The 22,717-nt window shown below is 40.7% G+C and overlaps 1 protein-coding gene across 1 annotated transcript; it reads right to left on the bottom strand.

The window, feature by feature from the left end:
- Positions 1 to 10,128: 10,128 nt before the first annotated feature.
- Positions 10,129 to 22,300, bottom strand: ICOS (inducible T cell costimulator). Its single transcript, XM_054830139.1, has 6 exons — positions 22,171 to 22,300; positions 16,142 to 16,180; positions 14,856 to 15,194; positions 13,309 to 13,421; positions 12,608 to 12,698; positions 10,129 to 12,077 (listed from the first exon to the last, which is right to left on the bottom strand). Exons 1-5 carry the CDS (start codon positions 22,226 to 22,228, stop codon positions 12,609 to 12,611), a joined length of 639 nt encoding a protein of 212 aa, XP_054686114.1. The 5' UTR covers positions 22,229 to 22,300; the 3' UTR covers positions 10,129 to 12,077; position 12,608.
- Positions 22,301 to 22,717: the final 417 nt, after the last annotated feature.

Genomic DNA, 22,717 nt, shown 5'->3' with positions numbered 1-22,717 from the left:
GTCATCCAGACCAGGCTGATGTTAATATGTGTGTGTGTGTGTGTGTACGTGTGTATAGACAATAATAATTATATACTATATATATAGTATTTATATATAAGACACTGATTATAATGATATCCTTATCATCTGTAACTCTAATACACACAAGTGGCATCTTTACTAAAGTTTTCAACCATCATTCAACCCAATTCTCAGAAGCCAAAACCGCATATGCATCTAAGCAGTTTTTAGAACAACAATACCGTCTGCAACTAGGACATCTCAAAGGCCACTCTGCACTGTCTGCATCCTTCTCACCCAGACAGAGACAAGGAGATACCAGCAATCATGGCTAAAGCTTTGCTCACTGAGGAAATCTTTCACATCTGAGTAGCATACTAGAGATCCACATATACCAGGATGAAAACACTTTCAGAATACATGGGAGTGCCACAAATTAAAAAAAACCAAACAAACAGGACCTTTATTTCATTGGGAGAAACCATCTCAATATTGACCTGCTCAGGGTTTTAAAATTATTTGATGTTACTGTGCATTGACTTTTTTTACCATGTTACCCAATTCCTCATTTTTGATCATTCTTATAATTGTGTACCATCATATCTCCAGCCAGCAAAAGAGACACAGAGATGGTTTCAAAACACAGATTATTGACTGTGTTATCTTAAGTCCACTAGACACCTCCCTTTTTTTATGGATGAGAATATTACAGGGCATAGAATAATGCCATGCCCCCACTTCCCACTGCTCCGATTGTTTCCACAGTGGTCGTTGGTCCTGAATGGGGGCACTTGCCCTGCGCTTCTTCCAGGAGTGCACCCCTGTCCTGAGAGACTCCCTGCTTTCACTGACTGCATCCATGGAGGGGACCCACAGGTGGAAAACCCATACTGCAGATGCAGGGAAATAGAGCAGAGTAACCCATCACATACAAGCCTAAATATAATTATGGGAGATCCAAATATATCTTGGGCCCCAGAATATATTAGGGTGCTCTGAACCCACCTGTCATTGCAGGGGGAAGGTTCTGTGCCATAGGGCTGCTTGTCTTAGGAGTAATTTCTTCCAAGGGCAATCTTGCCACAACAGCTGTGCCTTCACTGCTACAATTATCAGACATATCTCAGGAGGCAGGGAACAAAGTTACCTTGTTCAATTTCAGTTCAGCTTGGCACTAGGATTAGAGGTGCCCATGAGTTGGAAGAGGAACAGAGTGGTGGGCCCATGAAGCACAGCAGTTCTAGGCAGATCTTGTTCCTCTGCTAGCTGTGCTGCATTAGCCTGATTCAGGAGCTTGATTTTTGCTTTGTCTCCTTTTTTGCTCCAATTTTAGATGTCCACAGGAGTCACTGAAGTCCTTAATCATGCAGCCTGAATTCTTGCTGAGGAATTCCTTCCCATCAGCAGTGGAACTCTGACTTGCCAGTATGGAGGGGAGAGTACTGAGCTGTGAAACTGGAGAGAGGAATTTGCTGTGGGCTATTTGGGATCTTTTGAGTTCCCAAGGGCAGCTCACAGGCTCTTTGCTGATGGTGATGAGGAAGTGACTTTTTAGTTCTGCACAGTACCCATATTATCTGCGCCTGAAGTAAGTGGACTCCAGTTGCCCTTGATACGCCCATCATAGCTTGTACTTCGTGTTAAACAGGTTTTGACACATAGTTGTTTGTAGTCAAAAGGTGAAGGTCAAGATCAAAGCTGGATGTTGGTGCCCTATCAGCTCACGTGTAATGAGGGCACACTCGCTGTGGCTTCACAGTACACAGGGAGGCAGCAGCTGAGGTGACAACTCCACAGCTGCTGCCTCCCAGCCAAGTGAGCATTGCCCATTTACAGCTGGGTGAGCTGGGAGCAGGTGAAGTTCAGAAGATGTTTAGAGATGGGAAAGGCTTTTATGATTTTATTTTATTTACACTGTGTGTACCAGAAGGCCTGAAAGAAGGGGTTGGGGCCTTGTGGTACCCACATGGCATAAAGCTTACTCACTCAACTGAGGAACCTCCAAATTAAAGGCAGAAGACAAATATGAAGAAGCAGGAGGGGAAGAATGAAATGGAACAGTAGAGAGATCAAAATTGTTTGTGAGAAATATCATTTAGCTACTTCTGTTATTCTTTAGGAAAAAAAAGTGAGGATATATATGTATTTATTTGGCAACATGAAAGACTTATAAAAGCATGCATCAATTCTATGCTCCTCAGAAACACTTCTGCATATTTGATAGATTAAGTTATTTGATCTTCAAAGTCTCAATGTGCTTAGATAAAATACCACTTTCAAAAAGAGATTTAGTTTGTAGGGTTTCAGTTCCTGGAAGGTATTCATTTCAATATTACTAATTTTATCTTGGTAATATTGAAATTAATATTCTCAAAATACAGCCAATCTTGATAAAAGATTGTGACCTTGTTGCTTCCCCGAAGATGAGTCTTGCTGAAATTGCTGATTTTGATCCCAGGCTGTCATGAGAAGCTGTCTGGGTTTCTTCAGAAGTCAGACTGCCTGTAGCAGCATATGCTTGCTTTGAATACAAGCAGGGAGAGAGTACCATCTTCTAGCAGATCTGCTTACTCTGTGCATTTAGGGTTGTATATGCATAGTTTCATTATGAGAATATTTCATTAATTTCTTGTTGCTGGCAGCCCTGCGGAGCAGTGGCACACTGAGAAATGCTTTTGTGGCTGGCCTCACCAGCTAAACTTCCAAACAAGGGCTTGATTCTCCACATGTGAACTCACATTGCTGTTATTTTTATTTACTATTATTTATGAGCATCATTATCTGTGGCATGTATTGCAGCGCTGCATAAAGATCCTAAGCATTGCTCTGTATGCGTTCAGTGGACTCTCCTAGACTTATCAATGGGTGCAGGTGTCAGCAGAACTGTGCTGCAGGCCCAGATCTATGTGTACAGAATCAGAGACCAGCTGCTTTTCATGCTCTTTGCATTGTTTTTCAACTCTTTTTGATGCAGCAGAGGAAACGATGTGTTAGAAGTCTGTGTTGGAAAAGGGGCTGGCATCAGAGACGGTTTTCTGCCACTTTCAACCCTCTGGGAATTCTTCAAAGTTCACAGCAGTCAGTTTAGTGTCAGGCTATTTACTGTGCTGAAGTCTCTTGCTGGTAGCGTAAGAGATCTGTGGCCCTGACAAAACTTGAAGAGTCAGAGACGGTTTGTGAAGAAAGCTAGTCCTGATTGTCCAGCCTTACACAGGACCCCAGAGAGCTGCCTGGAAGGGAAGCTCCCAGGGACCTCTGAGGACAGTAGGAGAGAGACTTCAGTGAGAGTTTTACTGTAGCAGTACTGGAACTGGTCTGCAGAGTTGTCAGCAGTGACCACCTAGGAACCAGAGAAAAACAGTTTGACTCTCCATTTTATTTGAGTTCATTTTACATAAGTTGCCTCTGCAAATAAAGAGATTGAAATTAGCTCAAATCTTTAAGCAAACAATGAAAACCACAGAGTTTCATCAAATGTTTAACTACAATGGAAGCACATCATGAAAGGACTGTGAAATTTGCATTATTTTGATGTCAAATCAAAAGTAGCCAGATGTGGCAAAAGTATTCACAGATTAATTGTATTTTAAGCAAATGTGACCTGAATTTCAACCTTGGTTAAGAAAGTCCAGATCATTTGATTTTTGCATAGTTTGGAGTTTCATTAAAGTTTACCCATACAGTTTACACTGTGAAATAAAGTGGCATTGCAAAGCATTACTTGAATACAGGTTCTCCCAAGGGACAAGTTTGATCTCTCTTCATCCATTTAGCCTCTTAGCATTTTCTTTTCCCTTGCTCCCTCCAAGAGACCCAGTTCAGTTGACAGGCATTGAGCAAATCTTCCTGAAGTACAGACAAAGGATAGCCCTCACCTGGCTTGCAGAGCAGGTCTCATCTCTTCCACCCTGCTTCCTGTATGAGCAGAGCTACATGCAGAGCCTTTTTTCCTCTTCCTTCTCTCCAAAACTGCAGAAGACACCATGAGCAGAGGCTCCTGCAGGAGAGGAAATTAGGCAGCTGTATCACAGGGTCCCAGGTGGGAATTCTGTAACCCTAAGGAGTGAGGTAGTAGAAGGGGGAGAGAGTAAGACTCCCCTTTTTCCTCCTACACAGGCCTGAAACCTCAAAGCTCCTTCTGCTGGCCAGACCCCCTTAACTGCTGTGTCTCTTTCCTGTTTCCCTCATTGCACTAAAACCTCACTGCCAGCTTGAATTTTGCCTGTTATGTTTGAGGGGCAGTAACTGAGGGTAGCTCTAAACACGCTTGATCATTTCCTGACAGCAGTATTAGTCTGTGACACAGGAAACACTGGCGATGTGCGAGATACCAGACAATGATGTATAAAGTAGTTGCAAGAAACTCTCCCAAATTTCTAAACTCTCCTATGTGTTTCCTTGCCCTTGGCAGATATGGGTCACTGTCTATCTGCAGGCACAGAGACTAGCCAGCATCCAGCCACAAAATGCCTAATTAAGGTGATTTGTAATTCTGCCAGTAGCATTTGGTTTACCCAATGTGGAGTATTTTACCGAGCATCCTCCTGGTTATCAAACAGCTCCTCCCAGGAGGGGTGGTCTAAACATCCTATAACAGCCTGGAGAGGGAGAGTGTGGGAGAGAGAAATCTCTGTAGTCTACTAGTCACTGGCAGTCAGCTGAGAAGGGACAAGCCATAGTTCTATTTCAAAATCCATTTTGGTACTTTATTGCTGAATTTTTCGCATGAAGTTCATTAGCAGTCCTTGGGATGGTACTGTGAGGGTGCAGCGATGAGGCTGCAGGGACATGGTCCATCCCTTCTCCAGCTCTGTGACCTGCTGCAGTGAATCCCCTGGTGAAGTGCTGCCCCCAGGCCCTTAGGACATGACACCACAGTACTTCTGTCAGCTGTGGCATCGACTGCCCAAGTCAAACAGCTATACGTTGGCTTGGAGAAGGCTGAGTGTTTCAGTTTCTCAACTCTTCAGTAGATCTCAGATCACACAGGACACCAGTACCTTACTGGTAAATGAGCCATGTTCTAGGTACAAGCCCTAAGCACTTAAAAAAATCCCTTTCTGACCTTAAATCCATTCATCCTGTGACAACACTTGTGAATTCAGCTGCTGGAATGTGGCTGCAGGGAGCTAGTGCACACAGGTAAAGAAATTGCGCTTCTCTGCTAATAGGTTCTTTGGGCAAGATCTCTGGATGCCTCAAGGAGCCACAGACCCAGGCAGGTCCTTTGTGGATTGCTCAGTACCATTTAAATGCCTGAAAAATTATCCTTGTTGCTCTTACTCTAGACTCACATTCTTTGTCTGCATTTGCCAGCGCCACAGAAAGCAGAGAAAGTGTAGCTTAAAAATGACTCAGAAGTGATTCCATGGTCACGTGGTGTGATGATCTAGACAAAGCAATCTGACTGAATGTCTACTTTAAAAAAAAATCCATTGCATACATTTTATTCCACTAGCTTAGCTGTAGCAACGTTTCTCTGCATATTTTTCTTCACAGCTGTTGTTTTTATTGGTGTCTAGTAGCCGAACACTGTTTTTGCATGGAAAGGGAAATGGGTCACCATTACTGGAACACAGTCCAGGTCTCTGAAAGACGCCTCAGCTAGTTGTAACTACAGAAGGAGAGATGTGGTCTATGTGCTGAAGGCATTTGGGGTCACTTGGAGACTTGTGTTTGAATTTATAACTGCAGTTAGTGACAGGAGTTTTCTTAAAACACATAGAGGCCTCTTTTCTCATCAAATAAAGTGTATGTTTTCACCATCTTGAGCAAAGAGGATATTTCTTTTACTCAAATTTTCAGTGGAAATTATGAATTATGAGGCACTATTGAACGGGAGTGGGCATTTTCTTTAGTACATCTATGTTTTCCAGTAAAGAGCACACTTCTCTTTAAATGGAAAGATTACCAACAAACTTAGCAGAAAAGACAGGGCTTGTTTCTTCTAGGTCAGATTCCTGATGGAGATGAAGTTTCCTTTAGCTTTTGAAGCTGATGAGACAGATGTTGCGGTAAGAAATGCTTCATAACTCTTTGCATTGGCTGCATGAAAAAGAAACAAGGCAATGCAGAAAAGGTGACTCTGCAAATACAGGCGAAGAGATGCTCAGCAGCAGCTCTTGCACTCCCTCGATATGGCTCCTTGGCCAGGCCAGACTGCTGCAAACTGCAGAGGGTGCCCCTGTCAGGGGCTGATCAGCTCCTTCACAGAAGGAAAAGCCATGGGTAATGGCTAGTGTTTTTTGGGAGAGCAGTGTCTCCATCAGACCTTTATACGAGGAGTGTTCTGTTGAATAAATATATTATGCTTGAAAGAGATCCTTATTCACTGGCTGCATGTTTTAGTCAGTCCCTTGAGTAAAAAACATGGCTTTTTGGAAGCAAAGATACTTTTTGTTCTGGCAGTATGCCTTAAGAGTTGCTTATTTTAGGCTGTTGTACTCCATAGAAGTTACTGCTTGGCTAAGGTTTTGTCAAACAACTTGGTGGATGCCAGGTATTTTTCTGGAAGCTACCTGTCCTCACAGGCAATGTTCACAATCTTTTACTTTTATTGCAATTGGAGACCATGTCATGGTCCCCAAATCCTAAATCTTTTCATTTAGTTTATCTTCTTTACACTCCTGGAACCCACACATCCCTCTAACATAACCGTGGCAATCTCTTTAATTTCTGTTTCATGACCACTGTATGACCAAGCAGGGGCTTCTGCCATTTGTCTCCCCTGACCTTCCCCTTTCTGAGCAAATGAGCTACTGCAAAGTCCTGCTACTGACAGCCTGATGCCCTGGAGTGCTTCCCTTGCTGAAGAAGAGAAAGTCCTGGCGGGGTCTCTGAAGCACAGGCCTTAAAAAGGGGCCAGGGCATGGAATCAGGTAGATTTCCATGGAGCTGTGGCTGTGGCTGAACAGCAGGGACATAGACAGGAAAAGCAACGGAAATACAAGCATTGATCTGGCTTTCAGGGATGTAATAGCTAGTAAGAGCTTCCTAGGTATATCTCAGTTTCATGAGAGCAGTAGCACTAAACTCTGATTCCACCTCTGACCCTCATGACACTCTGTTGTCCCTTTGTCTCATGGTCACGGTCCTGCCCAGCTGTGTGATAGCTCCATGCCAGCCTGATCAACAGGAGGATGCAGAGATAGGAGGATCAACATAGGCATTTCTGCTGGCACTCAGCCAGGTGCTTACTACAATGTCCCCTGTTTCACTCAGGCCCAGAAGAGCCTTCATGAGTAAATCCTGTAATTTTTTTTGTCTTACAAATGGAAAATGATGTGATTGAATAGACAAACACAAGTACCTTAAATTTTGTGGAGGAAAGTAGTTAGCAAATGGTCTGAGAATCCCAGTTTTGAGCTCCCTCCTCCAAAATTTGGCCTCAGTAGCCTGAAAAGCCTTTGCAGAGTTGTCATACTCCGTAGATTATGCTCAGTTAAAATACCACCTTTGGAAGGCAATATGCTCCCTCCTGCTCTTATCAGCTAGTGCTAACATCATTTCCACTTTTCTCAGTGTTTCAGACATTTTTTCAGAAGAACTCTAGGGCAGCAAATGAGCATTCCTTCTCAGCAGGGGGAAAGGGAATACCCCCTTGCAATCCAGACATTAAATGCTGGCCTAAATTCTGAGACATGGCAATAAACTGTGTAAGCTGCAGTGAAACTTGTTCCTGCAATGCATTGGGACAGAGGATGAAATATCATTGGTGATGGATTTGCCAACAGTGTGCTGAAAACTGGGAGGACTGATGCAGGATTTAATATGTGGAAGATGTTTGGTATTCAAAGTTGTTAATGTTTGCAGTTTTAAAAAATGATTATGCTTGATGTGTGGAGCAGCTAAATCTTTCTTGTTGATAATCAGAGCTGATTTATCTCTTTTTAAAAATTGATCTCAAGCCATACAAGATCTTATGACTCCCAGGAGGAATTAAATAGCTCAGGCATACTCATTTAGATGAAGTTCACCCCCTGACCTCTTCTTCATATCTCCAGTTCATACCTGTCTGGTTCATTTTGCCAGAAAAGCTGTTTAATCCTTCCTATTCCTCCCTCTTCAACCAACCCCTAACACTGAATCGAACACATAATCATAGAACATAAATACAAATCTCAAAATTTTATCTCTTAAGGAAATGGGAAATTTTTATGACAGTGGGTAGACTGCTATAGCAATGATGGACTGGACAACTCAAGGGACTTGGGTATATGGCGTGTCTCATTGCAGTTAAAGTGAAACCAAAGACAAAGATTTAGATCCAACTGCCCAGTAAACCTTGTGTGGGCAGAAGTCCCCACTAGCTGATTGGATTTATTTTTAACCAAATAATTTCAATGATGTGTATTTTTTCTATTTTTATTATTGCTGTGTTCTTCAGCATGGCAAGTTATAGATTCACATGCATAGGGGACTCTGCACATTGTAAAACACTTTATGAATAAAGGTGTATGTTATCTTCAGTACAGATCCTCATTTCAATTAATTTGTTTGCTTTACTCTAGTTTGAGAGCCTCTTTTCCTCAGCCTTAAATAACCTTTGTAAAAGTCTGTAGGGAGTTTGATAGAATTTAAAACTACTTGAAATTTGAAGTTAATGAAATACCTGTACTAAGGGAAAATGGCCCACAACATTTCATAGTGTCATTTCATTCCCAGTGCTATATATTAGGTATGAAATTGCAATCTTGAATCTAATCATTAAACTCCAAGAGCATTCAGATTTGGGTTCATAATTCAAGCTGGGAAGACAAGCTTGCAAAATACATATCGAGGTTTGGATTTCAAACCATCTCAAGATATGCAGGTGTTCAAATGATGATATTCTTGCCATTTATCCTTCCTTAAATTTTGGAGTTGTCATCCTTAACATCTTTCACCTGTTCACATTAGTCCATACTATCTGTTTAGCAAGATTAAGTTTGCTCAAGTTGTAAATTTTTATTCCAGGTCTTTACCTTCAAGGAGATTATGAGTAGTTCTTTGCCATACATACGTTATCTGTTTTACTGGCTTGCTGACTTCATACTGTCCATACTGGCATGGACTGGGAAGATCTAAAGGGCATTACTGAGTGTAAATACATGTGGGGCAACTTATAGCAATGATGGATCAGAAAGGATGAAAGCATCTTACTGACACTGAATCTTATGTTACATGACAGAAACTAGTTTTACACGAACACTGTTGTTAGGGATTCAGCTCCTGGAAAAGCCCTAGCCAAAATACTTTTTCAGTCCTATTCCCCATAACGAAATAAAAGATGGAGAGGGACAGGTTGTAGAACCCCCATCACAGACTGTTGTACAATTGTAAAATTTCTGTTACAGTTCTAAATCATTACATAGCAAATAGAGAAAACAACATAGGTTGAGATTGTGTCTTAGTAGTTTATTTTACCCTCAAACCTCTGATTTCCTGGACGTTATTTGGATGTTACTCATGTTTCTGCTTGTCTTGAAGATGAATTTTGTAGAAGAGTTGGCTGAAATATTCTTATTTGATTTTTTTTTCCCTGCTAAAATGGTCTTTTCCCAAAACTGGGTTTCCAAAGAGAGTTTTTACTTTTTGAAATGCTGATCTGTTAGAATATCAGGCTTTTTGTTTATTCTTACCGACTCCTTTATTTATTCTATTTTAATCCTTTCTTGTCACACAGTCTATAGACTCAGTTCATGTTACTTTTTTCATAGGGTGTTTTTTCTCATTCTGCCATCCTTTATCTTCTTCCAGCTTTGATTTGGAGGTATTGAAGAATGGCAGAAAGAAACTGGAAAATGTCCCAAAATAATCCTGAACATTATCTGTATACTGCATAAGGGATTAAAAGAAAGGAAGAAGAGGTGGGAAGAGATGGGACAATATGAAAAAAGACTCTCCTGAAAATAAAAGGAAACAAACAGATCCAAACAGTGTCATTACCTCACTGCAGAGAAACAGATCTGAATTTTTGGTTTCCACTTTTTTTTTTTTTCTTAATCCTTTTCCTGTTACCCACTAAGGTGCTATACGGGGTTAAATTGCTCCGTACTCTCTTGTCATTGCACTGTGGATTTTATAGAGCTCATTTCTTTTACACGAGAGGCATGCATGCATGAACTTTCTTATGGACACATGTAGCATAATAAAAAATGTTTTATTAGGAATAAAAATCTCTTTTTTCCAAAAAGAAAGCAGTGATGGAACCTCAGACTTCCAAAACCTTTGTTACAATGAGTAGAATGTATGTATTTTGAACTACCTTGTTCAGACTTTCATCATTTGTCCTTTATCCAGCAGCATCTCAAGGCAAAACTCAAGTTTTTCCTTCTTTCAGAAACTCTATATTCCTTGAATTTCCTTCTCAGTCTGGTGAAAGGTTCCAGGGGATAGGACTCTCCACTGTTACATAGGATCTTGCATCCAGCATTTCTCAGAACAGTAGAGGTTAGCTATTTTCACCAGTAATTTTCAAAGGCAGTAATTTCACCAATATCTTTTTACATGGTGAAATCAGTGTATTTATGGTTGTACGGAGGAGAGTTTTCTTCGCTGGGGAGGTCAAGTGGTTTGGCAAACGTTATGTGGCAGAACAACAGGAGAGAATGTAATGTTACTCAACATGCCAGGGTGTCCCTCTACATCTCTGCCTAAAAGCTGGTTATCTAAGCAGGGTACCCACTGTGAAATTGGCAGTCCCCACTTTATTTGATGCGTTAACCCTTTGCTTAATGTCACAGTTAACAATTTGCACCTTCTCTGTGCAATACTTCTGTGTATTTAGGTGTTTGTTGAGGAAAACCCTGTTCTTGACATATGAGCTTATGTCCTCTTCATGCCTGACAGTCCCTGTTAGCCCTATCAAATTTGAAACCAGCCTTTGGTTTGCCAGACGAGCAGGCTGTGTATCTTTCATAATACTGTCCTCTGACCGATATTTGTTTTTTCTATGAATTACAGAGAGACTCAGAATCAATGTATTGCTCTGGTTCCAGCAGCCAAATGGTGTGATATCCAGGCTGGATTCCCAGTTGGTCATTTATGGTCAGAGTTTTGATGGATTTCATAAGGAGCATGAAGGATTGATCATTTCATTCATACTGAAGGCTCTGAGAAATTTGAGGCAGGTCAAGTAACCCCTGAACCACTGGGGAAGTGGTAAAAGTTTCATGTCAAACTACAAGAGGAAGATAATTGCAATGCAGAGTCCATGAATACACTGGCCTTATGGACTGTGTTGTATTTGTGCTGCAAGACATGTGAATAGGAGAGATCGTGCCTCCTAGTTTAGGGACTGATCCTGCAGGTTTGAACTGATTTAAAGAACAATTGCAGTCTTGAAAGCAATATATTCCTCTGTTAGTTAAAAGAATTCAGAATTTAATTAAATAAGAGGAGTCCCAAGGTGTGAACGGCAAAGATGTATTGATAGCACAAATATGAAAAATGCAGATGCACGTACTTGAGGTACTGTGTCACAGTGAAGTCTCTGCTGTGCTCTCTCAGGTTTTGCTCCCCTGCTGTACCACACAGCTTGGTGCAGGAGAGCATGTGTGCATACCGCACTCTCCTAGTGTGGTGCTGAGAAGTTTGACAGTGAATCTGAGGATGAATTGATAACATCAGGCTAAACTAGCCCTAACAAAAGGGCATGTGCAATACATTGACAGTGCTTCATGGCTGTGCCACAAGGATTGGCATTGGAGGTAGTCTCTTTTTTTGTCCCCAATGGAAAGTTTATCATAAAGGAGACTGTAGAAAATAAAAGTTCCCTCTGTAGTAGCGCTACAGGAATCTACTCTCAAGCAAACTCACTACATTTTCTTCAACTAAAAGCTGACATCTTTAACACATTGATAGCACTTCAGGTACAAGTCAGTGGATCAGGCAGTGTGCCAGTTAACACACAAGGCTAGAGCAAAACACAGCTCACAACAGTACTAGAGCGGGTGTCTCGTGACTGAGCACAGGACCATCACAAGAGCTCAGGGAGGCTGGGAAAGGTGAGAAAATGCTGATTTCCCATTGTCCAGGTTCAAGTAGCTGGAAACCTCTGCTGCCAGAATTTCCATGCCACAGGCAACTTATACCTGGAATAGGAATGGAGAATTAGTTATATGCAACTTCCATACATCTGAATCAGTCCACATTCTGCTTCTGTTCTGTATCCAAAACTGCTTCTGGCTACTATGCAAGGTCTTAAGTAGTTAGGAAGTTCCTTATTCTCTACAGATTATTTGCCCTTAGCCAACAACACCCAGTAAATCTAGCAAATCACTTCCCCACAGAGATTTTCGGTACCACGCATCATCTGAAGAATCTGAATGGAACAGTTTCACATCTCTTCCTCATGCATAAGATCATTACTTTGCACTGATGTCAAGCAATTGCATTTCTAGGAACCAGCCCACCATTCTGATTCAAAAGGTTTCCAGAAATTTTGCTTTTCGTTTCCTCTTCCTGCTACATTGCAGCATAAAGTCTATTAACAAGCTATTGTAACAATCCCTCCCACCCACCTAGAATCAATGGGAGACACAGCAAGCAGCCCTTTCCCTGCCAGAGAAAGCCTTGCAACAGATACAAGCAGAGATATAAGTAGAACTAGGCTTAATACAACCTCAGATTCTTGGTTTTTTAGCTGCATTCACTGCTGCCATGGGCATGTATTCACCGTTGTACTCATGGGAGTTGGATTCACACTGCTGATTCTGCAAACAGAGAGAAAATGCCATGAATTTAATTTGTGGTCACTAACCCCCCGCCACTCCTGCCTTTTTATTTAAGAAGAACAGTTACTCTGACTGTTTTCAGTGGGAATATTAAAGTCAGAACAGACAGGCAGTCACGTAGAAAACTTGGAATAAAACGAACTGAAAATGAAAAACACACGTTGTCCAAAAGAAAAACTAATGTCCATGGTCTCCCTTCTTTCCTGAGCCAACTAGTTCTTTGTTTAAGTGCTTTTGCTCCAGAACAGAGCTGGAATTGCTCCACTGATCATTTGTTTCCCCTTATTGAAGAAAACAATCAGGTGAATTGCTTACCAAAGTAATTTTGCTGACCTGTGCAGCATTTCTCCTCTTTCCTTTGATGCCCAGCCTTTAAATCAATAAACAATTCTGTCTTAGAAAAATTAAATGTGAGCTGCTGTCATCAATGACTGAATTCCAGTGGTAAATTAACAACTCAGTCTGTCAAAAAACACATCATGTGCTGAGTGAGTATGTGCCTGTCCCACCTTCTAAATCTCATTAAATCAAGTTCCACATCCATGACCCTTGGAAGGAGGGTTCTGCAGAATCTCATAGACTTGCTTACCTTGTTCCTTAAGCAACAGGCTACAACACAGCACACACAGGAAATCATGGCAAACATGATCAGGCCAATAATTATCCATGACATGAGTCCCAGTGAAATGCAGTCTTCCTTATCTGGAGATGGGGAGGCAAAAAAAGTTGTTACTGATAATTTGCATTTCCCGCCCTAGAGATAACTTTTCAAATTCTTTTCCCTCTTCTCTTCATATTAATAAAATAGCAAAAGTGCGCTCTGCAGAAGGATTTCCCTGAGGTGAAAAGCCACCTTGGAAAAGTGTATTCAGGAGGAAGCAGAACATTGCAGTTTTCCAGAAGGAGAGGTGAAACTGTTGGTACACAGAGCTGAAAGTATAGTCTGAAAAGAGACCAAGCCAGGCTTGAGGGCGTGATGGTATTTCAGATCTGAGCAAGGCTTAAGCTTACATTCAGTGAGTACCACAGGTGATTTAAAGGGCACCCTGGTCAAAAGAAGGGTGAACTTTGGCAGTCATGTTTGGATAGGAAGGCAAGCTGAGGGACACAAGATTACCCTTGCCCGGATCTGAGAGAAAATATGATAGGGCATAAAACATCTGGCAATAGCTATGAGCATCTGGCTATCGATGCAAATGGAAATGGATAGCTTCGGGAAACACTGCAGACAAAAAAGGATGTCACAGCTTGATTCCGAGAAGCTGTTTTAAGTTCAGAGAGGGCTGAGAGATAATTTGACCCAACCACATAATTGTAGCCTTAGAATTTCAGCTTCTATCTTTGTTTAGTCTTGTTGTTGAGATACAGGAAAAGATGGCAAGGGAAGGACAACAGGCAGTACCATGTTGCAACTGAACTATATGGAGAACCAGGAAGCGGTGTGAGCAAAACCACTATTAACTCTTTCAGCTTAATATACCAAAGAGCCACTGAGTGAAAGGCAATTCAAAATTAAAGCCTGTGCAGCAAGTCTTCTGAAGTTAGTCCAAGCCCTTCTCAGTAAAAGGCCCAAAATTCTCAGCAGTTGTGGATCTCTTCTGCTCTAAGAAGGCTCTAAAGCTGAAGGCCTGCTTCAGAGAGGTGAACACCATCTTCTTCACATCAGTGTGGCATCAGAGAGTTCCACGTACCACTACTAGCACAGATATTTGACAGCTGATTTTTGTTTTAATCCTAGGCACATGAAGATAGCTTTCAGGATGGATTATTTTCCCCCAGCTAGAAACAATTTTAACATTTACATTCAGCAGCTTGAAAAATGGACAATGGGAAACTTCTGGTGCAGAAAAAGGTGGGAGTGCAGTACTCCAGAAGATGTAGTCTAGCTAGCTTGAGTGCCACCAACAATATGCAGAGCTCAGCATGGCCTGCAAAACCTGTCCAAGAAGATGAATAAATATGGAGAGGCCATGCTGAGCAGTCTGCCAACACTGCTCTGTTACCAGCCCCCTGCTAAGTAGTTTTAAGCTGTCTTGGAAATATCTCTGCAAATTCTAGTCACATTTTTCACTGCCGTATAGATGTGCCCAATGTCTACTTATCAGTAAACTGAAGTGAAGGGAGAAGTAAACTTACCTTGGATATACAAATAGGTTTCTTTCAGCCGGCAATCTATATAAGGAGGGGGTAAGAACATCTCCAGGCAGTAGGTATAAGTGTCGATGTGCTTTCTTTCCAGATTTTTAAGAATGAAAGTGGTGCTGCTATTTGAATGCTTTGTCTGACAGTAGGAGACATTACTCTTGGGGATAACTTTCTCCTCGCTCAAATGGAGTGCACAGATCTCCTTCTTTTCATGCCCTTTGAAGAGGGTCATGCTGAACTCACTCACATTTTTGGGGTTGGGGAATGTGAACTTGAAGTTTCCATTTTCAAATTCCACCGTCACCTGGGAGTCAGAGACATGAGGCTGATCTGAAGACAGGAAAACAATAAGTACAGTCACTCACATAGCAATGAAAAGAATCCCTAAAATGCTAAGAAACTCATTTAAGCAAAGCAAGTGAACCACGTGATTGAAACTTAAGGCATGTAGGTACTCAGAATAGTCTGGCTGTGGAAAGCAGCCTGTACTTGGAGATACCAGTGCATCATTCTGGTCATGTCAGACATTACTGAGAAAATAAATGAGATGAGATAAGACCCAGCCTGTTATCTGCTCTAAGGCTGGAGGAGGTCACTGTTAGCATTGGATCAGTGAGTTACTTGATAATATTTAAAGGCCCCCTTGGACCAACCACTATACAGACGTGTAATCCCTGTCTCTGATTGATTGTTGTGTTGATAGATAAAACAAGGTGAGGTAAACATGATGATAATTATGTCTGGTTTATGGTTCATAATCTGCACCCTAATGATGTAGCTGAAAACTTAAAATGGGATGTGAACCCAAAACTCCTACATAAGTGCCTTAACTACAAGACCTATCGTTCCTTTCTAGAGTGGTTAGTGGTTTGAGGCATGACATAAAGTTTAAACTTAATTACTTAGATGGCTATAGCACCTTTATCACTAACATAATGGGAGGAGAGAGGACAAATGTCACTGTGTGCATGCACCCGCATGCAAGCCAAAAATCACATTTGACCTTCCCAAAAATTGTCTGAAAAAACTCTCAGATGTTGTGAAACTCTCATTTTGCAAATTTCTTGGAGAACAGAGAAAGTAAACTGACCAAGGACCTCCTGCTACCTCTCAGTTTGACTTTGTAAAGTCAATGACCAATAGCATGGGAAACTCCTCAGACAAAAATATGTTAAAGTGTGCTGTAAAAAAATGACAATTTTTTTCATCAAGGGCAGTATTTTCTGATCTAGAAAGACATTTAAAACCGTAAACCAAATTATGCAAATGTGTCTTACCTATATTTTTGCATCGTCTTGACGAGCAGCTATCAACTCCTGAAAAATACAAAATTATTTCCTGTTTAAAATTCAAGAACAGAGATGCAGGAGCAGGGGCTGAGCCATGCTATGTTGAGATGCTGAAGTATTTTCTAATTTGTGTCTTAACCTATCTGATCTTTTCTGTGCTACACTATAAAATCATATGATGTGATAAAAGCACAAAATATAAAAATCAAAGTAAAAGAAAATGCATTGAGCAAGAATAAGTATTGATCATACTTATAGCATTTACAAATTCTTAAAACACCTCTGCAAAGTAATAAATGTACTTCATAAATAGAAGGTGAGATGAAAGTACAATTTCCCCAAAAATACTGAGGAAATCTGCCCCCAAATGAAAGATCATACGTTTGATTTCTCATGAATCCATAGTTTGCAATGAGCCAGCATTATACTTTGTTTCCAGACCAAAGTGCTCATTTTGGTCTATGTTCATTCTGGTTCCCCCACTGCTCAAGACCACATCAAAACATTTTCTTATGGCACATCCAGAATTAATATCTGGAAGATGCTCCAGTACATACAGCAAGAAAATATTCAAGCAATGCATACAGGTTTGTTCATTTTTGAATAGCAACTTTTTCTCTTCATGATTATCAAACTGTATTCAGTCCATTGTGCATAGGCAGCCTCCATTACAGGAGACAGGCACATTTTTAATAATTGTTCTGGATTTGTTTTTTAAGCCTCTGCCTCCATCACCATGGCACTATGGCAATACTGAGAGTGGAATTTCCTGGCTGTGTTGGTGGCATGTGCCACTTTTTGAAATAATTTGCATATCAGTACTGACAGCAGAGCACAGCCTGATAGTGTTTCATTTGGAATTTTTCTTTCTCCAGTGCCCTAAAATTAAAGGTACGGACAGGTATGCAGACAAGTAGAAAAAAACTGTATCTGCTTTTCTTGTTTTCTGGTAGCCTAAGTTCTTCAGAGTCTGCTTAGACTGAAATATACTCTACACCAGGATTTTATGATGCTGAGGAAATATGGGGCAAATACTTAAAGACTTTGATGCACCACCCTATTCTTGTTGTTACTGCTACATGGTAGTCTAGATCCACATGGAGTAGGTCCCCAACTGTGCCAGGTATTGCACTGATAACACAGTATAAATAATCTTTTTCCCAAGGCACCTGTTATCTTTGACATCCAGCCTACATATGCACAGGAACAGAAGATTATTCTCATTGGGGTACCTCTGTATGCTCTCAACTCTTTCTGGACAGAGGCAATCTTTCAGTGTCCATGCTTTTTCCTTCTTTGAATTCTTGCTCCCCAATTACTACCATTGGCAAGGGCATTGCAATGAATGATATTCATTTAAAATTTTTTGAGCATGACACATAAGCTAATGGACTTCTGGAAGACACTTTGTGATGCTCAGTTGGAAAGCCTTAGAAACTGTTATTCCTTTTTGATTGATTTCCCTTCTTCCTAGTTATCGCACTCTTCCTGGTTTACAGTGCACAGTCAGCACCCTTATCTAATTCAGCAACAGTTCTAATATCTGTACTTCTCTCAGGACCATTACTTAAGTGTGTGATAACAGACAAGGTATTTGGCATCTTGTACCACTGGTGTGAAGATAAGACAGCAAAACACCCAGCTCGCCAACCCACAGTGAAATAGAGCTCTAGATACGCTGAAGGCACAGATACTGAAAGTGCCAGCCCTCATAATGGTATATAGTCTGAAAAGCTGAAAGCAAAGGTCAAATAATGAAACAGTTCTTGATGACTTGCATGTTGCATGGTGAAAGAAAACAGCTGCTATGAGGACAGCATTTGAAATAAAGGTCTTTTAAAATGCTCTGTAGTTTGATGGCCTGTAGTTATATATATATAAACATATACCTTTAAAATTAAGCCCAACAGCAGACAAATTATTTAGGGAACGGAAGAAAAAACAAGTGTATCAATATAGCAGAAGCTAGGGAGCATGGTGAATATGTAAACTGATCTGATACTTTTGAGAATCATCTACCTGTAGCTGAGACCTCTACATTTGTCACTGGTCATCTGAGAGGAGAGGGAGATGCTGACTCTGTCGGGGCAGCTACAGAGCCAAGCGCTGCCATATTCCCCCAACACCCCAGAGGAGTGCCGAGCTACCCTACTCTGAGTGCTAAAGCAACAGCTTTGAATTATATTTTTCTGTTTGCCTCTGAGAATAGTTCCATTTTGCTGATAGCTAATGAAATCACCCTTTCATACTGGGTGGTTTAAAATGCTTGTCAGAGATCATAGTTTTAATCCTTGTTTTTAATGGAAAAGGGCAGAGAGAGGTCATTAAGCATGTAGTTCGTGTGACCTTGTGGCAAGCTGAAAGATTGTTTTGTACCCTCTCAGGCCCAGAATCCTTAACTGGCTAATTTCAAGAAAGACTCAGTAATGTATTTCCCTGAATGAGCATTTTGGTAAATGTGAAGCAGTTAGTATTCCTCTGAAACAAGTGACCACATAGAAGAGTGTGCTTAGCATAATATAAAGGGAGCACATTTTAAAATGAGATTAACAGTGCCTGAGATTAGAACACAAAATTGTCTACATGGATGACCACAATGGGTGAGATTTGATATGAATTTCCAACTCACTAGCTATACTGTATCAGCTCCTAATGTGAATGCTCTCACTGCATACTAAAAGGACGCTTATTCCCCCCCTCCCTGTGCCTGATTGCTGTTCTCTGGTGCCAATTTGTACCGGTTCATTCTTAGGGTAATCCTATGGGCCTGTCGTTACACTCTGTAGTCAATGGCCAGACACATTTGGGATGTCATTTGCCAAGCTACAGTCAGAATAAATGTACATTTAGTGGGATGGGAGATAAGAAACTGGGGTTTGAATGCCCAATAATATTGTGAGATTCACTCACTAAATCTCCCTAATACTACCTCAAAAAATATTTGAATAAAAGACTCCATCATGGTATTGTTGAAAATGAACAGAAGAATCTCGCTGGTTCAGTAGCAAAAATACTTAGATTTGGCCATAAGGTTCCTTTTTGGTATTTTTCATAACAGAGCTAATTCAATTATATATGAAGGTTTTGAGACAAGAGGAAACAAATCTTTCATTCTTTCCATAGCAGTGTCACACTGTGGAGCTGTGTAGAGCTGTTCCTGGCTCACCTCATGTGAAGCAGAGTGTCAAGACAAATATTGTGGTTCAGATGTGAATCCGAGAGATGAACATGTGTATGAAAGTAACATCTTGCTATGCTAAACTATGAAAGAGTGTGTGGGTACATTCTATCTATATGCGTATTTACAGTCATGTACATTTCTGTCTGGATTTCATCTTTATTGCAGTGGGAAAGCACTTTGGCAGAGGTTTGGGAATTTCTATGGTAGTGTGCTTGGACACTGAGGCCAAAGGAAGGCAGGTTATTTTTTTATAATGAGATTGCAATTTTGAGTTTTCTGGTTGCTCTTTGGCAGACCCAATGCTATTTGCAAACATCACCAATCCGTTACGTATATTGGTCCTAACAGAAGTTTAAAAACCACTTTTGATTAATTTTAAAACTTGGGGTTTATGGTAGGAGAATAGTTTTCTTGCTGTTTTATCTGCCCCAGCTCTCAGAAAACTAATTAGCTGATAAAAAGAATAAGCATAGTTTCACTTGGGTGTGTTTGCCTCTGAAGATGAGCAAGGAGAGTGCAGACTCTGCCTTTAAAACAAACGCATTTGTTTTATTAATACTAAATGTGTAATGAAACTACACACAGTTTTTTAAGTTGCTATAGCTTTGACCTTCCAAGGCACTCTGAAAGATGACACTGTCAATTCAGTGTCATTAGTCATACGCCTAAAATTAACATGTTCCTATCTTTCAAGAATCAAGGATTAAGAGAGGAAAGCAGTGCTTCTGGGCAAAGCAAGTAATGGCCAGAATTACTCTAGGAAGCCATTACTCTATATTCTGAATTATTTCTATGGTATAACATAATCTGTGAAATACGGAAACTCATAAAAAATACCACTAACACATCAGCCATTGTTGACAATATTTCAGACACCCTTCTAAGAAATCACCATGATTTCCTCCTGTATTGACAACAGGAGATCTGTGGGTGAACAGTAATAATGCTTTGCAAGTGTTGGCGTGCAAAAACTCATGTGCAATGTTTCATAGCAAGGGCCTCAGGTGCTGAGGAATCCTACAGCTCTGTACTCCAAAATCCCTGTGTTTCTCTACAGGCACCAGAGCGGTTCCATGCTCTTACAAACAATTTCTTTCTCACAATTGGGTTATCAAATCATAATACACCTATATCATCTTCTGTGGCCTATTTATATTGAAAAAAACTATCCACAGATCACATGTGGGGCTTGCTAATCGCTAAGTCAACTCCCCCTCTCCCCTCCCCAATCTCAGATGTTACTCTGCTTTTACTCCCAGAAATTTGACACAGTGCTGGGCAGCGCTCTCTGGGGTGCTAGCTTGTTCTCTAAATGAAAGTATCATTCTAATGTGTCTTACATCAAGCTGATCTTTTACGGCCCTTTTCTTTTTAGCAAGAAAGATAATAATTAGTACTTTTTATGCTGAAAGCACTGTGAGGTAAAAAAAACGAGAGATACTATTTCTTGTTACAGAAAATCTCTTCTCCTGCCATCTCCTCTCCCTAGCCCCCTGCCCAAATCCTATCCTCCATATTTGAAAGAAGGGAGAAATGCCGGTATCAGATAGAACAATTATCTGTACCTTTAAAATTGCAGCCTGTTTGTTCCCACACAGAATGGCCTTTTAGATAGCTCTAGCCACACGTAAAAGCGTGCTGCTCAAGTACACCTGCTAAATTGACTAGCTGAAAAATAGTTAACAAAATTGATAGCATTTTTTGTTACTAGATTTAAGAATAACTTTTCAAGCAGAAAAAGAGCAGTTCATGTCCCTTTACAGATACTGATCACAATACTGCTTCCTTGTGATTTCACCCATCTTTTCAATCTATCTGAAAACTCAGTATACTATCGCTGTATTAGTTAACCTTCAGAAGGATATCTGCATTGCCTAAAGAGCTGGAAACTGTTTTTTATTTAAATGAAAGCTTAAATTCTGTATGAAACCTCAGGAGTACTTAAATTCTACAGGAGGACTTGAAACCTATCCTGTATCACTAGAATTTCAGAAGCAAACATATTCAATAGCCCTTGGCATGACCTTCAAAGGAACATGTTTAGATGGTGCTTAGTAACTATGCTCACTAAATCTCAGGTCTTACTTATATGATGGATCATACCAAATCCTTGGACAGTGTATGTAGGAAAAAAAAAAAGACTCTTAATCAAATATTATCTGTATTTCCATCCTGGCCTGTTAATATGTGGGTTCCAGAGAAGCTACTGATAAATGTGAGCTCTGGCATTGTACTTTGCATAGCTGTGATAAAACAGTGAATCTTGTAAAATGCCACATCCATGTTTATGGCTGGAGTGAGATCAGTGCTGTCACCGTGTGCCTTCTCAAACACAGCATTAGGAATGCTAGGCTTCCTTTTAAGTCAGTCTGCATTTCAAGCCTGCACCAAAATGATCTCATTCACTCTTCCATGCCATATACATTTTTCACAGTATAAAAATTCCCTGCCCAAACAAGAGCATGTTTAATATCAATAACTCAGCCATTCACCATCACGTTGCTATAGGACCTTATGCCCAGCAAGGGAAACTGGCTGGAGCGCTACAGTCTAAACATCTAGAGGGTAACACTGAGCAGATGAGCTAAAGAATATAAACAATGAAAATTTGTACTTTTTTGCTTCAGAGCAAATGCCCTGTGCTGGCAGGAATTCACTTCCCACCAACTTTAATTATACTAAAGTTGAGAGCATTCTTTTTGCAGCTGGTTCCCTTAATTACTTCTATTCCTCAAATCCCTTGCTATCATGCCTCATTTACTGTCTCCCATCATTGGGTGAGTTATATTCCATAGAGACATCTACTGCAAGGAGAATAATCCAAAATGCTACTCACCGTACAGTGCTTCAAACTGAAAGCAGAGGACACAGAAAGTTACAGCAACCGACTTCATGCTTGCCTGATGCAGAGGCACCAGCCTTCTGTCTACTGTGAAGATGGGGAAGAATTCATGGGTAGAAAAGGAAGTGGTTTGTGGGCAATGGGGGAAATTATATGATAATCAGAAGGACTTTTTAATTTAACCTCTGACTACGTTATAGCTATGTCAGCATTAGCTGTCGCCCACACCTGTTGAGTTTGCTGCTTTTATTTTTTTCCTACCTCACAGCTTGCTGTCACAGACAGAAAGATGAAAGATTTTCTGATATTACATTTGATGTTCACTGCTGTAAAGAGTGTTTCCAGTTAAATCTATCACAATAGAGGCTACAGTCACCTACAGTACACTTCCTGCAGATGGCCCATGGTCAGCATCTTGTTCTTTAACTTACAATACATGCATATTTGCAACTGGCAACCTAGTTTCTCCCCACCAGTTTCAGATGGTCTTGCTCTATGCAGAAACTGTTTATTAGTAGGGCAGGAGTCTTGTGTGTCCTGG

Source organism: Grus americana, chromosome 6 (assembly GCF_028858705.1).
Source record: "Grus americana isolate bGruAme1 chromosome 6, bGruAme1.mat, whole genome shotgun sequence".
Classification (NCBI taxonomy): Eukaryota; Metazoa; Chordata; class Aves; order Gruiformes; family Gruidae; genus Grus; species Grus americana.
Note: the sequence above shows the minus strand (reverse complement) of the source record. Positions and strands in the feature narration are given on the sequence as shown.